Consider the following 22,032-nt stretch of genomic DNA (forward strand, 5'->3'; position numbering starts at 1 on the left):
AATAAGCGACGACTTTTAGTGTTGTGTTTTAATAATGCCCTTTTATCTCCTATTCATTCCATTTTAATTCTCATGTGCTCACTATCGTCAACGGCCTCTCCCCTCACTTTAAGAAGTTATCCTTGAAAGACAGCCGAGCCCTTACTCCAGAATCTAACTGGAGTGCACGCTAGTTAAGAAATACGTGTACTTCGGATTAAACCTTTGATCCTTTTCCCTTTTACAAAATGTGGCGCCCAGAAAGGCAAGCCACCCACGAACGCCAACGTCTAAAGCGACACGCCGATGTAAATGCCCAGCAAGGTGCTGGCTGGTTCCGTGGGACCTTCCCATGTTTACCGAGATAAATTTAAAGCCCTAAACTAACCTTGCAGTTCCCGATCATTTCAATTCCACCGCCCGTCACACACCGGGACAGAGTCCAGAGACGATGTAGTAATGCCTCACCCCACCCCCAGAACTCAAACATACAGAGGATCCGGTTAGTTCACAGATCAATGGATACAACCGGGTCTCAGGACTCAAGTTAGGTAGACGGGCTCGACCGGAACCCACTGGGTATAAAGGCTGAGAGAGAGAGAACGTTACATGAGGCTCAGTAAACAGATTTGAAGTTAGGCAGGTTTGCGAGTTTTACATTGATGTTTTATATCGTTTTCTGATCAGTGGAAGTTGTCATAGGATTGTCATCTTGGTGGATTGCTGGAATGTACAATTGATTGGATGAAATTTGAGCAAATGTGTGTATGATGTTAGGAAACTAACATCAGTTCAGTAAGTATAGATAATTCATCGTCCACAGGCACACGATGAAAAAAAATGTTTCTGATTAAAAAAAGACCTAAGCATTGAGCAAAAGTAAATAGAAGGATGTTGAATGAAGACAGTTCTAGACAAAACTATATTTTTCCACAAGTATTACAAGCCTGTTTCTTTGTTGATACCAATCAATTTGGATGATCTGTACAATACGTCAGAATGCTAGATGTAGTTTGAAGCACAGGTACTTTGACTTTTGATTAAACAAACTTTGAAATAGATTTAATGTATTAATGGAAATTTTAACTGTAAAATATTTAGTATATATGCAACATATACATAAAATTGATGCCTAGCTAGTCATATTCTTTTCAATGTATTCCACATTTTAAATCATAGAGAAAAAAATCAATGATTTTAAAATCATAGATAAAAAAGCCCAGTAAACTCACTGTGTCACAGAATATATAACTGAATCTGGGTAGTGGGGGGGGGGGGGGGGGGTTTAAAAACAACCTTAATTATCAAATGACTTGAACCTTTGAATTCAAACAACTTAGTCACTGATTAAAATGGCCTGCAAATAAAGTGCTTTATTCTTCGAACTCATGAAGGCAATAAATTTTAATCTAGAGCAATAAAAAGTTTTCAGCTGCTGAACTGGAATTGACATTCAATTTATAAGGTTTTCCAAAATAGCAGGAAGAGGGGTACTTTATAAGAGAGTGATGGAAAAGCCAGAAGGTACCTTCTATTAAACCCCAAGGTTAGATGCCTGCACATTTGCTGATTGTAGCAATGTCACGGGCACAATGAGACTGATCTCCAGATTTTATACAACAGCTGGAGACCATTTCAACCTGAAGTATTCATCCTTGCTTGGTGACGAACTTATCTGTTCCATAGCCATGATTTGTACATACAATGCTTCATTTCATCCAAATACCAGAAGCTCTTGGAACTTTTGATGACAGCAGTTTCAAGAGCCTGGAATTCTTTGGTATTTGAGGTTATTTAGTGCATGTAGTCATGTTGCTGGAATAATATAAAAACACTGCAATACGGACTTGAAGAGAGCTGGAATTTGAAGTCAATTGCTGTATTAAGCCATCCACATTAAAGCACCACTGTGGGAAACGAGTCTTGTTCAAGGGTAGATTTCTTTAACCTTCAGATGTTCTGACACCTGCTGAGCGTAGAACTTTCATTTCTGTTACATTGAAGAGGACCTTTATCTTTATCTGTTCATGTATTTTAAACCCATCGTATCTCTAATCACATCTTTCTTTTACGCATAAAGAAGTTTCGACTGAGGCAGATTATGCAAGTGATAACTTTCAGGTGAAAGCACATCCAGTGGGAAACTCGCCTGTCTTCTCTGTGTACTTAACGTGTTCTGGGATGAGTTGTGCACCCAGTGGTGATGTGCATTGTGATGTGCACATTTTCTCCACTGTCAGCTGAAAACAGGATTTGGGGGCAACATATGACCTTTATTGTTCATGCGCAGAAAAAAGCTACCACACAGCTTGCAGAGTACGGCATCAGTACTGTCACATCTATTTCCTGCACTCAACATCTCTTAGCCATATTTTTCATTGAATAGCTCTTTGGGGAACCAAGTCATTTAATGCTCCCTTCACTTAACATGGCCACTTTGTATAAATCAATTTGGAGCTACCTACTCAGATCATGGGCCTTTTGTTCAGCTTGCTGATGGCTTGGAGGCTCACACATCACAGGAGTTGACTGGACTGCAGCATCAGGTGGAGGGTTTCCAAATGCACAGGAGAGCCCTGGGTCCCTCCCAGTCCTCATGACTTCTTGTGCAGACTTTTCTGCAGCTCTTTTTGTCACTGACATACTTAACAGCCGTCAACAAAGCAGAAGTTCAGTTGCAAGCTGTGCAGCTGATTGGGACCACACAGGCTCCATTTCAGAGCACGGTTCTCCATGCAAAACTCCACAGTGTATCTTGCAAATCTTTGCCAAATTAGAATCACAAAATCATAGAAAACTACAGGACAGAAACAAGCCCTTCAGCCAATCGAGTCCATGCCAGACCATTTAAACTGCCTACTCCCTTGTCCTGCACCGGGACCATAGCTCTCTGTACCCCTACCATCCATGTACCTATCCAAATTTCTCTTTAACGCTGAAACCGAGCTTGCATGCATCAACTTGTGCTACAGCTCGTTCCATGCTCTCATGGCTCTCTGAGTGAAGAAGTTTTCCTCTCATGGTCCTGTTAAACTTTTCACCTTTCACCCTTAACCCATGACCTCTGGTTGTAGGCTCAACTAAATTTAGTGGAAAAAGTCTGCTTGCATATCTATACCCCTCATAATTTTGCACACCTCCTTCACAGAACTTGTTAGAGCCTGAGATAGTTTACACTACCTGAGGGAAATCTAGTTTTTCAACACGTGTCTCTTTAAATAAGTTACTTTACTTATTTCTGTGTTCAAATGGACTGTTGTAATGTCAAATGTGAACAGTAGCCACTAACGCATAGATTTCATCCACTGACATTTGCAGATAACTAAAAAGCCCAAGAGCATAGCAAGCAATTTACAGATACTGCAGTACATATTATATGCCTGTATCTTTAAGCACTACGTGTGCTCTTTGGCATAACCTTGTATGAATTGTTGTATCACCAGTGCTGTTGGCTGTATGCTGTTTGCCATTAACAAAAAAAATATTGAAGGTCCAGCCTATCTTCTTTCCTGCAAATATGCACCAGGAGGTTTATGCAATGGTTTGGAGTATGAAACAATACCTTACGATAAGAAGATTGAGAAGAAACACTATAAATCAAATGATACAATTTTACAGGTTCCAGGAACAAAGATAGAAAGAAAAAGTTTTGGGTGTGGACAAATACCTGAAGATTACCAAACAAATCTATTCATAGAGTACAAAAATGCCAAGATTGTTTGGTAATACTTTATTCAGCCTCACTCAAGTGGAATAATGTTTTTAGTTCTGGAAAACACAATTTATGAAAGGTCTTCAAGATTCCAGGCCTCCGTCTCTAAATGACTTTGCAGTCTTCCAGCTTAATTCTCAGCCCATTTAAAAAATTCTATTTTAACTCCGCTCCCTGAAATCCATATAAGGGATCTCTGCTGGTTTGTAGGCACAGCTTATTAACTGACACTGACAAATGAATTATTTTAATCCATGGATGTGTGTCTAACCCAGACAAACTAAAGGATCAGAAGATCCAATCAGGTTCTGTACACTTATGATGGTACTATACAATATGAGTAATCAAGCCAATCCGACATCAGATGGCAGCTTGGCAAGAAATAAATGATGTGCCGAATGCAAATTGTATGTAAATCATCTGACCTTCAGCCCTTAATTTTTCTTCTCAATTTGCAAGGAACTTGTGTATTTTTTATATCAGAAATCAGTAACAGCAAATGCAGCCAATTAGCCCTCACCACTGAAGAAAAATTAAGGTTCTTTAACATGAGATTCTGCAGATGCTGTAAATCTTCAGCCACACACACAAAATGCTGGAAGAATTTAGCAAGAAAGGCAGCATGTATGGAGGGGACTAAACAGTTGACATTTTGGGCTGAGAAGTGTCTCAGCTCAAAAGGCGGGTTGTTTATTTCCAATCCTTAAGATGCTGCCTGACTTGCTGAGACATGCATTTTATGTCTGTTGCTCAAGAACCTTCAAGCTTTTTTAACTCACTGAGTTATAGATGAAGAAAATGCCAGTTTTAATTCCACTATGCCTTGAGTCAGACGACATAGATTGACAGTGCTGAAGATAAACTTCACTACTACCGATCAGTTAGTGGAAAAATTGTAAAAAGTCAGAATTAGATTTCAATTCAGTATTGTCTGATTTTAATACCTTAAATTTTGATTAAGCAGGTCTTTCAATAAAAGCTGGACTGTTTTGCATTAATTATATGAAAGTCCCATCTATTTAACCCCCATCTTTGCATGAACTAATTTCTCCTTCTTTTGCGGTCATTTGCCTGTCTAAGTAGTTGGAAATATCCGATGCCATTACTTTAGGGAAGAGGAATTTACCCAGTGTCCTTCAGAATTTAGCCTATAACAAAAACTGGACAAATATTTGAAGTTGTTGATATTCCAGGTAGTGTTTGGAGAATTCAACCAAGAACTAATGAATGAACCAACTGGAACACAAGTCAGTTCTCAGCAATTAATCATAGAGGGATATATTAACTAGTCAATCATTTGGCCTTGCAGAAAAATTAGTTAGCTGGAGATGTCTATTCAAGAATAAAGATGAAGGAAAATATTAACAGAAATTAAGAAACAAAGGGAAAAAGATGAATACAGGAACAAACAGATAAATTAATTACTACAATGATATTTCAAAAGCTTGACATATGATGGATAATGTTGTATTGAGATTAAACTGTAGTAGTAGAAGGTTGTTTGACTCTGGGGAGACCTATTCCCTATCAGAGTTGGAGAGCAGGGTCTTCCTAGTGACACTTAAAACCAAGATGAGAATAATAAAGATAACCAAGATGGTCTCATTGTGGCAGAGGGAAGGAACAGTTTATAACCACAGAGATGTCTGATCATGGTTAGTCAGCTGAGAGTATTGATTATGAGAGAGGAGAAAGTTTGCGTTGCACCTATCCAATTGTTGGGTGGTCTGAGATGGAGGTTGAGCGTGTACCACTGCAGGAGTGGGTATACTGAGTAGATGTTTCAGAACCTCCTTCCCTCTTCTTCTATTCCCCACTCTGGCCTCTTACATCTTCTCCTCATCTGCCTAACACCTCTCCCTGGTGTTCCTCCTCCTTCCATGATCCATTCTGCTCTCCTAACAGATTTCTTTTTTCCAGCCCTGTACCTTTCCCACCCGCCTGACTTCACCTACCACATTCTAGCTTGTCTTCCTTCCCCTCCCCCTTCCTTTTTATTCTGGCATCTTCCCCCTTCACCTCCAGTCCTGATGAAGGATCTTGGCCCAAAACATCGATTGTTTATTCATTTCCATAGATGCTGCCAGACCTGCTGAATTCCTCCAGCATTTTGTGTGTCGCTCTGGATTTCCAACATCAACAGAATCTCTTGTGTTTATTTCTGCCTCTTGTCCACAACCAATGCAAAAAGACAATAACCTCAGAATTCAAAAACAATTATTTTTAAAATGAGGACACATAACCTCCTTTAACTATATAAATGATCTGTTCTCCTCCTGAAATCAGATTGCTTAAGAGCTTCTAATAAACTCAGAGGATGTGGTTTTTGTGTGGATGGGTTCCTGTTTCAGATTTGTACCTTTAGCAATGATTCCTTCCTAACCCTTCCCTACCCCAAATAACATTGGAGGACCCAGGAAAACAGAACTAAATAGCCCAAACTGAACAACAAAATTTGGACCAAATGCATAATTTCTATACTCTACATGCTTTGGGAGATGACTGATCTGGCTTGAGGAAAGTCAGATTTTAAAATGGATTCTGATGCTTTCAGTCATTCTCCCTTTGTGAAACACCAGTGTTCTCAGTTCTATACAGTCCACCATGACCTGGGACCTACTTTCCCTTGCACTCCTATTGTACAATGCAGAATTATGATCTGCAAGTAGATAGGAAATTGTAGCCTTCAAAATCCTGTTGTAATGCGAAGCGTGGGCCACATCAAGGAAATGGGAGGCAGTGCAGTAGCTTACCTAATGTGACCCACCAGTTCGATCAGCTTATGGCTCAGGAAATAGGCTGTCAGTTCTGAGATATGGCTGAGGACTGAGCAGATTCCAAAGAGTGTAGTTGACCCATTCAGATCTTCCAAATGCCAGTAGAGGAATGTGAATACAAAGCCGTAACCAAAGCCCATGAACCAGGCTACAAAAAGCACAGAACCATATTGCACACTGCAAATAATTCTCAGCAGCACATTAAATTCAAATGTCCTTCTCTCTGTGCCCCTGGAAGCTTCAGCATTGCCATTGACTTCAGAGCCACCCACTGAAGAATTCTGAGCCATTTGCTGAATTTCGATAGCATCTTCTCTTTTGTTCTCCTCAGTTTTTAAATGACTGTAATCAAATCTGAATTGGGTTGATACAATCAATGCTAAAGACATCAAAACACCAAAAACAATAAAAGTTATTCTGTAGTTCTTATAATCTGTGATTTGACAACCATCACCTTCTATAATAACATCAATGTGAGTATGGTCGATTGAGATGCCAACTGCCAGCATGGTTAAGCCCCAGCCTAAGGAGCCCCACATTCGTTGCAATCCGTATCGGTCTCTGTGTTTGCCAAGATATTGTAAAGTAACAGTGTCCACGATAGTGACTGCAGGAGCACTGAAAAACTCTCCAATGATAATAACCAACAGAATCAATAGGAAAATATTTTCAACTTCTCTCAAGTCGTAAGTGATCTGTTTTTCTGCCTTCACTGTTGAGGTCGAGGTGGTAGTAGTGTACAATGTCCTGTTTGGATTTGTTGTCGAATTGTCAGTACCTGGCGCAGATCTTTTCTGCAAGATGTGATCTTGTTCTGCATTAAACAAGGAAAAAGAAATACCATGGTTTCCAACATATCCAAAAGGCTGATTGGGTAAAATATCTCTTTTATATATCTGACTTCTGTTGGAGTTGTTTTGAGTTGAGTGGTGTGTAGTCATTGCAGTAGAAATCATTGAGGATGTGGAGATATTTGGAGCTGCTGTGGTAGGTACTGGAATCCTTGATTCACACTTTATGCTGGCAGGTTTCACAAAACCAATTCCAAGGTTGAAAACAATCCAACACATAAGTGAAAAGAGAAGGACAGCCTTCCCTTTTCTAAATCGATCTGCAATTATTCCCCAGAAAGGTGCACTGCAGAATTCTATAAAATATCTTATTCCCACCAACAGTCCATTTTGGCTGGCCAACATGCCAAGCTGTTTGTAATACACTGGCAGTAGTGGGATTAATGAACCGTAGCCAGAGTAGAAGAAGAAGTAGAATACTTTGGAAACAAGAAGATCATCACTAATCTTTATGCAACGTCTCTCCAGCCAGTCGGGTTCCTCTGCTTCTGCTGCTTCTGTTTCTAAGTGAGCAAGAGTGGGGGAGGATTCATTTCTTTCTTCAGTTGATAGTGTGTTGAAAGGCTCAGCAAGAATATATTTTGTCTTTTGTTCCTCTTCATCATCAGAAAGGATGGCAACTTTGTCTTCACTCGCCATTGTTATTTGGTGAGATGTTCAACTTCCAATAATGCCCTAGAAGAGACGAGAAAATACTTAGAACATTTGTGATATTTGCATGTAAAAGAACTACTAAATTTCACTTAATTCTTCTACTATTGCATTTCAGGAAAACCTTCTCATACTGAAATATCAAACAGGATCGTTTATATTTATTGAGCATCTCTTTCTATTTTTATTTTTTTATTTGCTTTATGCTAAGTTCTCAAGTACAGTGTGGGAATTTGGTTGGAGCTAGCTTAGCATCCACAACTTTGCTATCTGTCATCCTTATCTGTTTGCCAGAGCGAGAGATAATTAGTACTTTAGTTTAATCTATTATCGTTGAAATATTTACTTAATGATGGTATTAGGTTCAAATGCAATCAATTACTCTTTTCTATCAATTTTGGAATACAAATACTGTACTTCTAAGTATTATTGATATCTGGGAAATGAAGTCAATCATTTTATATTGGAGAGATAAATTATGTGCATCTTTCTTGTAGTCAAGATCACCTGTTTTTTCAATTCTTTGTGGCCAACTTCTGAAACAGCAGACATACACGACAGTGTTCATTTCAGAAGAAAATTATTTTTGTTCTGAGTCTCCAATTACAGAGACAAACAGGCATACTTTATCATGTCTTAATAGAGAAACTTCAAAAAGCTGAGGAAATTAAAAAAAAAAATGCTTGAGGACTTTCATGCTATGGTTTTGTTGGCAAAGGCAGCTGAATGAACAATGCAGACTTAGGAAGCTTTTGGCTAGATTTTTAGACCATACTGTGGTAATTGATCTTGGCAGGGTTGTTTCAATTGACCTTAGTACACCTGGATTAGGGCAGGGAATTGGCCAAGTTCACTGAGTACAGTATTGTTAGAAGTGTTTGTGTATGTAAGATACAATTTTATCTGTTGGTAAAACAGATTATTATATCCCACTACTTGATATACATATAAAGAATGTTCATTTAGTTTTAGTTCAGTAAGAAATAAAGGAACAAAAAGAATAGGAAAGAAGTTGAAGAATATTTTTTAAAAAGAACCTTCCTAATTAAAGAGTCGCCACCTACCATAACCATGCCAGCAGCATCCATGTCTACTTGAACTTGCCTGCTTAATAGCAGTGATACATAATGCCAAATTCGGAGAAGCAAGGGAAATAAAGAACAAAGAACAATACAGCACAGTACAGGCCAGTCAGCCCACAATGTTGTGCCGACCCTTAAACCCTGCCCCCCATATAACCCTCCACCTTAAATTCCTCCATATACCTGTCTGGTAGTCTCTTAAATTTCACTAGTGTATCTGCCTCCACCCACGCACCAACCACTCTCTGAGTAAAAAACCTTCCTCTAATATCCCCCTTGAACTTTCCTCCCCTTACCTTAAAGCCATGTCCTCTTTTATTGAGCAGTGCTGCCCTGGGGAAGAGGCACTGGCTGTCCACTCTATCTATGCCTCATAATATCTTGTATACCTCTATCATGTCTCCTCTCATCCTCCTTCTCTCCAAAGAGTAAAGCCTTAGCTCCCTTAATCTTTGATCATAATACATACTGGTAAATCTCCTCTGTACCCTTTCCAATACTTCCACATCCTTCCTAAAGTGAGGTGACCAGAAATGGACACAGTACTCCAAGTGTGGCCTAACCAGAGTTTTATAGAGCTGCACATTACCCTGTAACTCTTAAACTCTATCCCTTGACTTATGAAAGCTAACACTCCATAAGCTTTCTTAACTACCCTATCTACCTATGAGGCAACTTTCAGGGATCTGTGGACATGTACCCCCAGATCCCTCTGCTCCTCCACACTCCCAAGAATCCTGCCATTTACTTTGTACTCTGCCTTGGAGTTTTGTCCTTCCAAAGTGTACCACCTCACACTTCTCTGGGTTGGACTCCATCTGCCACTTCTCAGCCCACTTCTGCATCCTATCAATGTTGCTCTGCAATCTTCGACAATCCTCAACACTATCCACAACACCACCAACTTTTGTGACGTCTGCAAACTTGCCAACCCACCCTTCTACCCCCACATCCAGCTCGTTGATAACAATCACAAAAAGTAGAGGTCCCAGAACCGATCCTTGTGGGACACCACTAGTCACAACCCTCCAATCCAAATGTATTCCCTCCACCACGACTCTCTGCTTTCTGCAGGCAAGCCAATTCTGAATCCACCTGGCCAAACTTCCCTGGATCCCATGCCTTCTGACTTTCTGAATAAGCCCACCATGTGGTATCTTGTCAAATGCCTTACCAAAATCCATGTAGATCACATACACTGCATTGTCCTCAACTATATGCCTGGTCACCTCCTCAAAGAACTCTATCAGGCTTGTTAGACACGATCTGCCCTTCACAAAGCCATGCTGACTGTCCCTGGTCAGACCATGATTCTCGAAATGCCCGTAGATTCTATCTCTAAGAATCTTTTCCAACAGCTTTCCCACCACAGACGTAAGGCTCACTGGTCTATAATTACCCAGACTATCCCTACTACCTTTTTTGAACAAGGGGAAAACGTTCGCCTGCTTCCAAACCTAGGGAACCGGCAGAACTATTGCAGGCAATTGGATGTGTCTTTCAACAACGGTATCAAAGAGCTGTTGGTGAATTAAATGTCAAGTCAGGCATAGAAAGAAAGAGGGAGAGAGCAATAAAAGTGAAATAAGTGATATTTTAATATTTCCATTAAAATCTTAAAAGTGAAATTTAATAATTTTTGCAGTTAGACAGAATTAATACTTCCCATAATTAGAAGAGAACTGTGACTTAAATAGACAAAACATAACTTTCTGAGATAAATTTGCAGCAAGTACACCGTACTGAAACATTGTACCATTTGGCCTAACAATTCCAGGTCAGAAGCGAATGATGAATTTTGACTAAAAATCTAAAAAAACTCCAGGTGCTAGAAATTTAAAATAAAACCAGAAAGTACTTGAAATACTTCTAATGGTCAAGTCACATGTGCGGGAAGAAAAGCAGAGTTAACATTTCATGCTGAAGAACTTGTGTTGATAATATTGCTGAATAAAACATTTAAAAATTTGTACTGAAGTGTTAGGGAAGATTCATAGATAGATAGATAGATACTTTATTCATCCCCATGGGGAAATTCAACTTTTTTCCAATGCCCATACACTTGTTGTAGCAAAACTAATTACATACAATACTTAACTCAGTAAAAAATATGATATGCATCTAAATCACTATCTCAAAAAGCATTAATAATAGCTTTTAAAAAGTTCTTAAGTCCTGGCGGTTGAATTGTAAAGCCTAATGGCATTGGGGAGTATTGACCTCTTCATCCTGTCTGAGGAGCATTGCATCGATAGTAACCTGTCGCTGAAACTGCTTCTCTGTCTCTGGATGGTGCTATGTGGTGAATGTGAAGGTATAGCGGGTGTAAGGTAGAGAGACTGAATCACTTCTGTGCAGTGACATGCTAACTTTAATAAACATGAAGCCAAAACTGGCATCTCTTTTAGGAAACATGTGAAGGCTTTAGAGAAGTGCAGAATGCATTCAACAGGTAAGAGCCAGTCAGTCAGAAACATGAGGGACTGCATTTCTTTGGATCGATTGGAGAAGCTGGAATTCTCTCAGAAAGAGGAGACTGTAAAGAGATCTGATAGAGGTATCCAAAATCATGTATTGTAGGAAAGGTAAGACAGGATGGAAACTGCTTTCATTAGCAGAGGAGTCAAGGATAAAACACAGATAATTTTTAAACAGCCAAAAAAGATATGAGGAAAACATTTTCTTTAACACGGTGAGTGGCTAGGATCTGAGATGCACCACAAGATGGTAGTGGAAACCAACTCAATTGTGGCTTTCAAAATAGAGCTTATTAATATCTGACATTAAAACAAGAACATTGCTAAAATAAGGGTGGAGATGGGAGAACTAGTATGAGCTAGATTGCTCTTACAAGCAAACAGTCCTTTATGCCGCAATCATTACTTGATTCAAATATTCACAGATAATTCATTCCCAAAACAAACAAATTTCATTTGAATTAAAGTAGCAAAGAATAAACAATATTTACAAATGGTAACATTTCTAAAATTATAGTACTAAAACAGTAGCATTCTGCCAACGTTAGCCATTTTTTAAAAACTGGATTGAGCTATTTATAGCTACGTTTTCTCAGCAATTTGGCCCCATTTACGAAAAAAAGTGTTGTCAAGGAAAGGCAGCGCTATCTCGCAATTTATTTTGACACAACATTTCCTCTGTGCTAAAGGAATTTCCTCTGAGCACTGAACTGGTAATCAAAATGACTAACCAGTAATACGTCGCATATTTGACATTAAACAAGAGTATCTTTGCTTTCAAATTCCTGTCTCCTGATGCAGACATTCTTCTCCTGGCCCAGTTGTAACAGATATTCAGAAAGGGGTGAAAGAAAGGCTTTTTAAATGAGAATGAAGTAGTGTCAATTTAACACGAACCTTAGGGTTCCTGTTCCTCCGGCCTGCCTGAAGAGACTTGACTGATGTATTTTGAAGCTATCCCTAACAACAACAGGAAACAGGTATGTGGGAACAGCAGCATCAGTGTGTCCTGTACAGAGCAAAACCTAGGTCCAACTATCCCACATGGATGTAGATGTCCCAAGCGCAGCAGAATCTGCCTACAGGAAACCAGTCTTGTCTTTGGACAAAGAAATTAAATAATCACAGGAAGACAATTATGCTCAACTACAAAGGATTTGCAATGAGTGAATAGTAGCACTCCTTTGGGGTTCAACTCAATAGCCATCAAACATGCATACAGGATCATACTGAGATTTTAACACACAAATGTTACTTATGAAATGTGTGCCAGAGCAGCCAGCACAATGCACAGTGTGTGTCCCATTAAAAATTTCCCCCCCCAAACTTCATGGGCTTTCCACAACAAAAGATGACCCTGGAAACCATGAGGAAAGATGGTGCGAGGGGGACAGCAGACTCATGGATCAGTAGCATGGACACTGGAGGCCTGTGTGCAGGGGATGGATAGGAAGAGAAATGTTATCTATGTCAGGCAACCACAACACAGTTAGTGGTAGGGGTATCATTGAGGCCTCACAGCACAGTCAAAGCCCGAGGATCTAGATTTCATACCAGAAAACATTTAATGCTGTCACACTTGTAGTCAAGATCTGTCATAAAGGCATCGAAAAATACAGCACAGAAACAGGCCCTTCCGGCCCACGTTGAACCATTTAAACTGTCTCCTTTCATTAAACTGCACCGGGAATACCGCCGTCCATACCCCTGCCATCCATGTACCTATTAAAACTTCTCTTAAACGTTGATACTGAGCTCACATGCCCCACTTACACTGGCAGCTTGTTCCACACTTTCACGGCCCTCTGAGTGAAGAACTTACCCCCTCATGTCCCTTTAAACCTTTCATCCTTAACTCATAATCTCTAGTTGTAGTCCCACCCAACCTCAGTGAAAAAAGCCTGCTTTCATTTACCTTATCTATACCTCGCATAAATTTGTATACACCTATCAAATCTCCTCTCAATCTTCTACATTCCAAGGAACAAAGTCCTAACCTATCCAACCTTTCCATATGACTCAGGTCCTTCAGCCCAGCAATATCCTTGTAAATTTTCTCTGTACTCTTTCAACCTTATTTACATCTTTCCTCTTGGTAGGTGACCAAAACTGCTTACAATACTCCAAGCTAGACCTCATCAACAACTTATACAACTTCAACAATGTACTCAATGCATGGATTTATGAAGGCCATTGTGCTCAAAGCTTCCTTTAAGACCCTGTCTACCCGTGACGCCACTTTCAATGAATTATGGAAAGTATCCCTTTATTCTACCACACTCCTTAGTGCCCTACCGTTCACTGTGTAACACCTACCCTGAATGGTGCTACCAAAGTGCAAAACCTGACACTTGTCTGCATTAACTTCCATCTGACATCTTTCAGCCCATTTTTCCAGCTGGTCCAGATCGAGCTACAGACCATGAGAGTATTGCTTGCTGTCCACTATACCCTCAGTCTCGGTGTCATCCGCAAAATTGCTGATCCAGTTAACCACATTATCATCCAGCTTGTTGATCAGAATCTGTTTTATTATCACTGGCATATGACATGAAATTTGATGTAGCTTACAAACAACAATGGACCCAGCACCAATCCCTGCAGTATGCCACAAAACACAGGCCCCTAGTCAGAGAGGCAGCCATCTACCACTCTCTGGCTTCTCCCACAAAGCCAATGTTCAATGCAATTTACTACCTTGTCTTGAATGCCAAGCAACTAAACCTTCTTGGCCAACCTCTCATGTGGGACCTTCTCAAATGCCTTTCTAATGTCCATGTAGATAACAGCCACTAACTTGCCTTTATCAACTTTGCTGGGAACTTCCTTGAAAAACTCCTTGAAGATTGGTTAGACATGACCAACCACACATTATGCCATGCTGACCTCTTTAATCTGTCCATGACCATCCAAATACTTATATATCTGGTCCCTTAAAATACCTTCCAATAACTTTTGCACTATGGATGTCAAGCTCACTATGATTTCCTGGTTTATTTATAGAGCCTATCTCAGCAGCTGAACAACATTAGCTATCCTCCAATTCTCTTGTACCTCATCTGTCACTCGGGGTGATTTAAATATTTCTGTTAGGGCCCCGGCAATTTCTTGCCTCCCGTAAGGTCTGAGGAAACAGCTTATTAGGCCCAGGGGATTTATCTAGCTGATTTTGCCTCAAGACAGCAAACATCCCCTCCTCTGTAATCTGTACAGAGTCCATGAAGTTGATGCTGCCTTGCTTCAGCTCTATAGACTCTGTGTCATCTCCTGAATAAATACAGATGCAAAAAAATCCATTCACGATCTCTCCCTTTTCGTTTTGCTCCATCCATGGATTACCATTCTGATCTTCCAGAGGACCAATTTGTCCCTAGCAATGCTTTTGCTCTTAACAGATCTGTGTATCCCTTAGGAGTCTCCTTCACCTTGTCTGCTAGGATAAACTCATGCCTTCTTTTAGTCCTGATTTATTTCTAAAGTGGTCTCTTACATTTTTTTGTACTCCATAAGCACCTCACTTGTTCCTACCTGCCTATACCTGCTATGCACCTCTTCTTTTTTCTTAACCAGGGTCTCAATACTTCTTGAATACCAAGGTTCCCCAAACCTGTTACCTTTACCTTTCATTCTGTCAGGCATGTACAAGCCTTGTACTCTCAAAACTTCACCTTCGTAAGCTTCTCCATTACCAAGTACACCTTTGCCAGAAAACAGCCTGTCCCAATCCACACTTGCCAGATCCTTTCTCAACTATTAAAACTGACTTTCCTCCAATTTGGAACTTCAACCCACAGACCAGACCTATCTCTTTGCATACGCACTTTGAGGCAAAAGGCATTGTGTTTACTAGATGTAAAGTGTTTCCCTACACAAACTTTTGTTACCAGCCCTGTCTCATTCTCTACTAGCAGATCAAGTATCGAACATTCTCTCATTGGGACTTCTGCGTACTGATGTTGGAAACTTTCCTGAACACGTTTGACAAACTCTATCCCATCTAGGCTTTTTACAGTATGGGAGTCCCAGTCAATATGTGGAAAGTTAGAATCACCTATTATAACAACCTTATATTTCATGCAACAGTCTGCAATTTCTCTCCCAAGTTTGCTCCTCTGTCTACCTTGGATGTTGGGTGGTCTGTAATATAGCCCCATTAATGTGGTCATACCTTTCTTATTACTCAGTTCCACCCATAATCCCTCATGAGACAAATTCTCCAGCCTGTCCTGACTGACAATTACGGTGATATTTTCCCTGACTTATGTCGCCACCCCTCCTCCTTTAATCCCCCCCCGCTCTGTCATGTTTAAAACAACAGAACCCCAGAATATTGACCTATTCCTCATGTAACAAAGTTTCATCTATAGCTACAATATCATAGTTCCAGGTGTTGATCCATGCCCTGAGCTCACCTGCCTTTCCTACGATACTTCTTGCATTGAAATATACACAACTCAGGACACTAGTTGCACTATGCTCAGCCTTTTGATTCTTGACCTTGTCTCAGGTGCAGCGCGAGGAAACCTTCCCTCTAGAATATTAATCCCCCTCTAGTTCAGTTGCAAACCATCTCTTCTGTACAGGTTCCACCTTCCCTGGAAGAGAGCCCAATGATCCAAAAAATTATGCCCTCTCTCTGCACCAACTCCTTAGCCACCTGCTAATCTATATAATCTTCCTTTTTCTGGCCTCACTAGCACATGGCAGGGGCAGCAATCCTGTGATCACAACCCTGGAGGTCTTGTCCTTTAACTTAGCACCCAACTCCCTGAACTCACTTTGCAGGACCTTGTCATTCTTCCTATATATGTCATTGGTACCCAAATGGACCATGATCTCTTGGCTGTTCATCCTCCCACTGAAGAATGCTGAGGACTCTATCACCACAGTTCTCCTCTTCTACCACTTCCCTTCTGAGTCACAGAGCCACACCACTGTGACTTTCCTCTGCTAGATCATCCCCTCCAACAGTATCCAAAGTGATATACCTGTTGTTGAGGGGGATGGCCACAGGCTGCTTAACCTCTTTCTCCTTCCTGACTGTCACCCACTTCCCTGTGTCCTGCACCTTGGTTGTAACTACCTCTCTACCTATCACCCCTTCAGCCTCCTGAATGATCCGGAATTCACCCATTAATGCGGTGAGTTACAAGTTGCAATTGGATGCACTTCTGGCAGCTGAAGTCACCAGGGATGTCGGAGGTCTTCCTGCACCCCCACAACCCGCAAGAGGAACATTACACTATTCTGCCTGGCAACTCTACTGTTCTAACTGATCAAATATAAAGAGAGAAAAACAATAAACTATGGGGGGGGGGGGGGATTCTACCTACAGCCTTTTCCCTTCTGTGACTGAAGCCTCAAAGAGCTAAAGCCTCAAAACCCCCACTCGAACTCTGACCACTCCGACAATAGCCACTCCACTTGCCCCTGCCTCACTTTAATTTGTTCCTGCTAACCAATTCCAAATGCTGATTGGCCACTAGTTGATGCCTCTTCTACTCAATCGGTGAATCTGTATGAGCTATGTTTTCTCACACTTCCAAAGTCCAATGGACACAACTCCAAAACAACTTCCAAATTACTTAACCAAATTCAACTTCAAAATCAACTTCCAAATTGATACTGCTCAATCCTCCCCTTAGCAAGAACATCAGGATTCTTTCCCAAGATTCTTAGGTTTGCCTCACCCTCAAACCTGCATGTCATAAGATTGAGTCAAATCATGTTGGTGGCATCTGGGACTGAGGAAGGTCATCTGCTCCCCCATGGAAATGAGAGGGACCCATTTTAGATTTGGAACATGTCGAATGACATATGCCAGTGCACCTACCACTCTGCTCCATCACTGGATTTCACATGGTGTCCAATAAGAACCCTGCTTGCTGGACCTGTTAACTTTATATTACACCACGCATAGCATGCACATTAATTACTTACTGGATAAATTTGTCACTTAAAATGATTTAAAATAAATTGAAATGTTTTCTTAATTCCTTAAAATATTTTATCTCTGTTTAGCATGACTTATCGCAATTTTAATAGATCTTAAATATCTCTGGACATCATCACTTACTGCAAATGAGGTCATGCAGTACTTCCAAAAGAGAGTCTTTCAGTCCTACCTTATCCAGTGCTTTATTTTATCTGTCTGGTACATCTCTGAACTGCAATTGGATAATGCTGCTTTCTATATCCTAAATTCACATCACTGGCTCCTCATACACTGTCTTCAACAATAGACTGGCCACTAATTGTTAGAGACCCAGACAGATGAACATGCTATTTTAAAGAGTTCAAAGTGGCCCAAAGCCAAACAATCTGATCTCATCAAACAATAACAGTAAGTTCTGTTGGTGATTTCACATAATTGCAGCATTTCACATCAAATAGGCTTCTGTCATGTAATTCCTGCTTGGAGAGCAAGAGAACAGTCAAACCTTAAGTGGATTAAACAATGCTATTGCAAATTAAGTAGAATTGAAATAAAGGTTTTCTACCAAATTAGTACTTATCTACTAAAGTGATGGCTGGGATATTCAGTGATCATTGAATTTGAAGTGTTTTGGTAGGCAAAACAAAAACAGCAGCCCATATATTTACATAAATTGTGACCTCACTGTATCTGTCACTGTAAGTTCATATCAAACTTGTTTGTTCATTATCACTTCCTGAATTACCAACCATGACAACCAATACCAGCTGCTCTCTGGTTGCTCTTGGTTTGCAATATAACAAAAACATCTGCTGGATAAGTACTTTAACTAATCACTGATTGAACATCAAAGTTAATTCAAAGCACAGAAGCTGTTTTTCTGCTATTGGCTGTCTCTTCATCACAAAACATCTACATGCTGCACCAAGATAAAATCTACCCAAATAAAACGATCGTCACCATAGATTTACAATGGAGAAAAAAAGTATCTGAGATGATTCTTTTTCAAAAAAAAAATTGGGTCTATTCAAGTCAATGTCACAAAATTAAGATACATGTTGTCATCTCATTCCCAGAAGGTCCCAATTAAACAAATTAAATTTCAGACACCAGCCTATTTTTCTAAATAAGATGTCTGGTTTTTTTTTTGCTTCAATGATTGTGAAACTTATATACAGTGATAGCCAAAGGAATATTTGATTTGATTTAGAATGCTAGAATGCTCCACCCTTTAAATGACATCATGAGGTTCTATTCTAGTGACATCACGAATAGAAAGTCCATCCCAAGGGGTTACTTCGCTAAACCTCTTGTGTCGCAGTGGCAACGATACAAGTTATGGGGGGAGGGGGGAATTATAAAAGAAACTGAGAATATAATTTCCTGGCAAAATAACATTATAAAGTGAGCACCATAGTTCATGGGATTTAAATTTCTAGAATATTGATTATCCTATAATATCTTTTGCTTTTATTTGGAAGTTTAAAATACCATAAATAGTATATCTCAGTCATCATCAAAAATTGTTGTTTCCATTGCATGGTATCATGATGTTAGCTTAACTTATGATCATCTGGATAGACATCAATCTTGAATCTGAATCAGAATCTGAGTCAGATTTACTAATACAGGTTGAGTACCCCTTATCTGAAATGTTTGGGGCTGGAAGTGTTTCGGATTTTGGATTTTTTCAGATTTTGGAATATATAATGAGATAGCTTATGACTGCCGTCATTTCTGACTCTGAATTTATATGCTACCAGCAAGCAGTCTTTGTCTTACACTTCTTCACCACACATATGTACTTAACAGTAAAAATTATTACAGACCATTGATATAGTGACAAAATAATGTGTGCAGGGTAACAAAGGCAGTACAGTGGCATCGGGAGAAAACCTGAATCAGCTGCTGAACAACAGACAATGGCAGGTTTTCTGTCTCCACCTGCTTTGCCATGTTTTGATTGAAGGGTTATAGCACACTATTTATATTTTACTTTATTTTTGGTTTATGTAAAGTACAAAAACAATCAGCATTGTAGACTTGTTCTGGTGTTAGATTTTCATCAGAGACAAACTTCACAAATTCATCAATGAATTTCTCTGCTGCTTCGTATCAGCAGACGCTTTATCTTCAAAAATTTTCAAAACATTAAAAACTTAATGCTGTGCCTTTTCTTAAATTTCTGCAACCAGCCTGCTGAATATTCACAATTTCCTTCAATTTTCAGTTTGTCATGATAGATCTTTGCTTGTTTCATGATCAGCATATCATTAAGCAGCATGTGTACACTCCACTCTTCCAATATACGACTGAGATCTTCATTTTTTTTGTTTTATGCAGTGTTTTTCTATTTTCCATTAACTTCTCTTATTACATATGTGAGGTCACTTCTCAGAACTGTCTATGATGTGCAGAGACCTGCACCAGTGCTCAAAAAGTTGGAAGTTTTTGGATTTTGGAATTTTGGATCGGGGTACTCAACCTGTACTGACATTTGTCATGAAATTGGTTGCTTTGCAGCAGTACAGTGTGAAACATAAGAATTATTATCGTTTACAAGAAGAAATGTAAAGATAAATAAGTAGTAAAAAAAAAGAGAGCAAAATAGTGAGGTACTGTTCATGAAATGTTCAGAAATCTGATGCTGGAGAGGAAGAAGCTGTTCCTAAAAAGGTGAGAGTGTATCTCCAGGCTCTTCTAACTCCTCCCTGATGGTAGTAGTGAGAAGAAGGTATGTACTGGATGGTGAGGGTCCTTAATGAGGGACACTGCCTTCTTGAGGCACTACCTTTTGAAGATGTCCTCGATGGTGTGAAGGCTGGTGCCCACAATGAAGCTGGCTAATTCTATAACCCTGGGCAGCTTTTCTGATCCTATGCATTGCAGCTTCCATACCAGGCAGCGATACAAACAATCAGAATGTGCTACATGGTATATTTGTATAAATTTGTTTACATCTTTGGATACATGCCAACTCTTCTCAAACTCCTAATGTTGGGCCCAGGATAGATTCTCTGAGATGTTGATGCCCAGGAACTTAAAGGTGCTCACCTTTTCCACTGCTGACCCATTAATGAAGACTGGTGTGTGTTCCCCCAACTTCCCCTTCCTGAAGCTCACAATCAGTCCCTTGGTTTTACGAATGTTGAGTACAAGGTTATTGTTGTGACACCAGTCAACAAGCCAATCTATCTCACTCTTCTATGGCTCCTTCTGAGATTCTGCTAACAATAGTTGTGTCATTGGTGAATTTATAGATGGTGTTTGAGCTGTGTCTATCCACACAGCCATGCAGGTAGAAATAGTAGAGCAGTGGGCTAAGACCACATCCTTGAGGTGTGCCTGCGGTGACTGTCAGTCAGGAGGAGATGTTATTTCTGATACACACTGACTATGGACTCCCGATGGGGAGGTCAAGGATCCAGAAGGTATGGAGATCCAGGTTTTGGAGATTGGTGATTAGTACTGAAGAATTAATGGTGTTTAACACTCAGTTATAATCAATAGACTGCAGCCTGAAATATTGTTAGTGATGTCAACTCTTAATGAAGTGGGTATTGCAACAACACTTCAGCACAACTTGGAACATATTGAGACAGGATGCAGCATTTTTACATTGTCCTTTAGAGATTAGTACACAGCACAGGAATAGGCCCTTCAGCCCACAATGTTGTGCTGAATCAATTAAGTTAGTATTCAAATGGCTAACTAAGCTGATATTTTCTGACTACACATAGTCTATATACTTATATTTCCCTTGCATTCCTGTGCCTGTCTAAATATCTCTTAAGAATCTCTAAAGTTTCTGCCCCTACCACCAGTCTGTCTAAAAAAACTTGCCCCCCACATCTCTTTTAAAACTAACTCCTCTTACCTTTGTTACGAATGAGGAGAAACTCTGATGGGCAGAAGGGTATAGAATCGCCAATGCCCCCCCCCCTTTTTGAGAATCACAAGATTGCTATTATTTCGGGTCTGATACCCTGGAAATGAGAGAGATACACATCATGTCAGTGATGAGAGAGGCAACGCAGAATACACAAGGTGGAATGTCTCCTATTGACAAAGAGAGATTACTGCTATTGTCTCTTGAAGGAGGAATTCTGTATTGAGTACTGTACTATTCATTGAAACCCCTCAGGGGGCAGCCAGAGTGGTCTGGTTGAGGGATTGCATCATCCCAACCTGATTGATATCTGAGACCCTGTGAGTGGGGATAAAAGTAGGGTCTGGGGAAACACCCCTCAGACGCACCAGGAGAAACGCTACGAGACCCGGGGGGGGGGGGTGCTTGTGTGTGTGTCCACCCTTGCCTGGGTGACGAGTCCTCCACGGAACGGTCTAGCTAAAGGACGGAGGGGTCATACGTGAATGGCCACAACAACAATGAATTGAAGGATCCAGATCGAAAAAGGAAAGTCGGCAAGTTAACAGCTGTTACTGCTTTTTCTCTCTCTCTCTCTCTCTCTCCAACAATTGCAACACAGCAATCAACAATGACTGCAGCCTGTATGAACTGAACTGAACTTTTTATTTCCATCGGACAATTCATTATCCCCTAGACA

At 40.1% G+C, this 22,032-nt stretch overlaps 1 protein-coding gene across 1 annotated transcript in view; it reads right to left on the reverse strand.

Annotated features, from left to right (window-relative positions):
• Positions 1–22,032, reverse strand: part of mfsd6b (major facilitator superfamily domain containing 6b) — a 66,490-nt gene that overhangs the window by 27,579 nt on the left and 16,879 nt on the right. Inside the window, exon 2 of the mRNA XM_073046981.1 lies at positions 6,445–7,994. Coding sequence (XP_072903082.1) covers positions 6,445–7,958 — 1,514 coding nt within the window. The 5' untranslated portion in view covers positions 7,959–7,994. The remainder of the gene's footprint in view (positions 1–6,444; positions 7,995–22,032) is intronic.

Source organism: Hemitrygon akajei, chromosome 5 (genome assembly GCF_048418815.1).
Source record: "Hemitrygon akajei chromosome 5, sHemAka1.3, whole genome shotgun sequence".
In the NCBI taxonomy this organism is placed as follows: Eukaryota; Metazoa; Chordata; class Chondrichthyes; order Myliobatiformes; family Dasyatidae; genus Hemitrygon; species Hemitrygon akajei.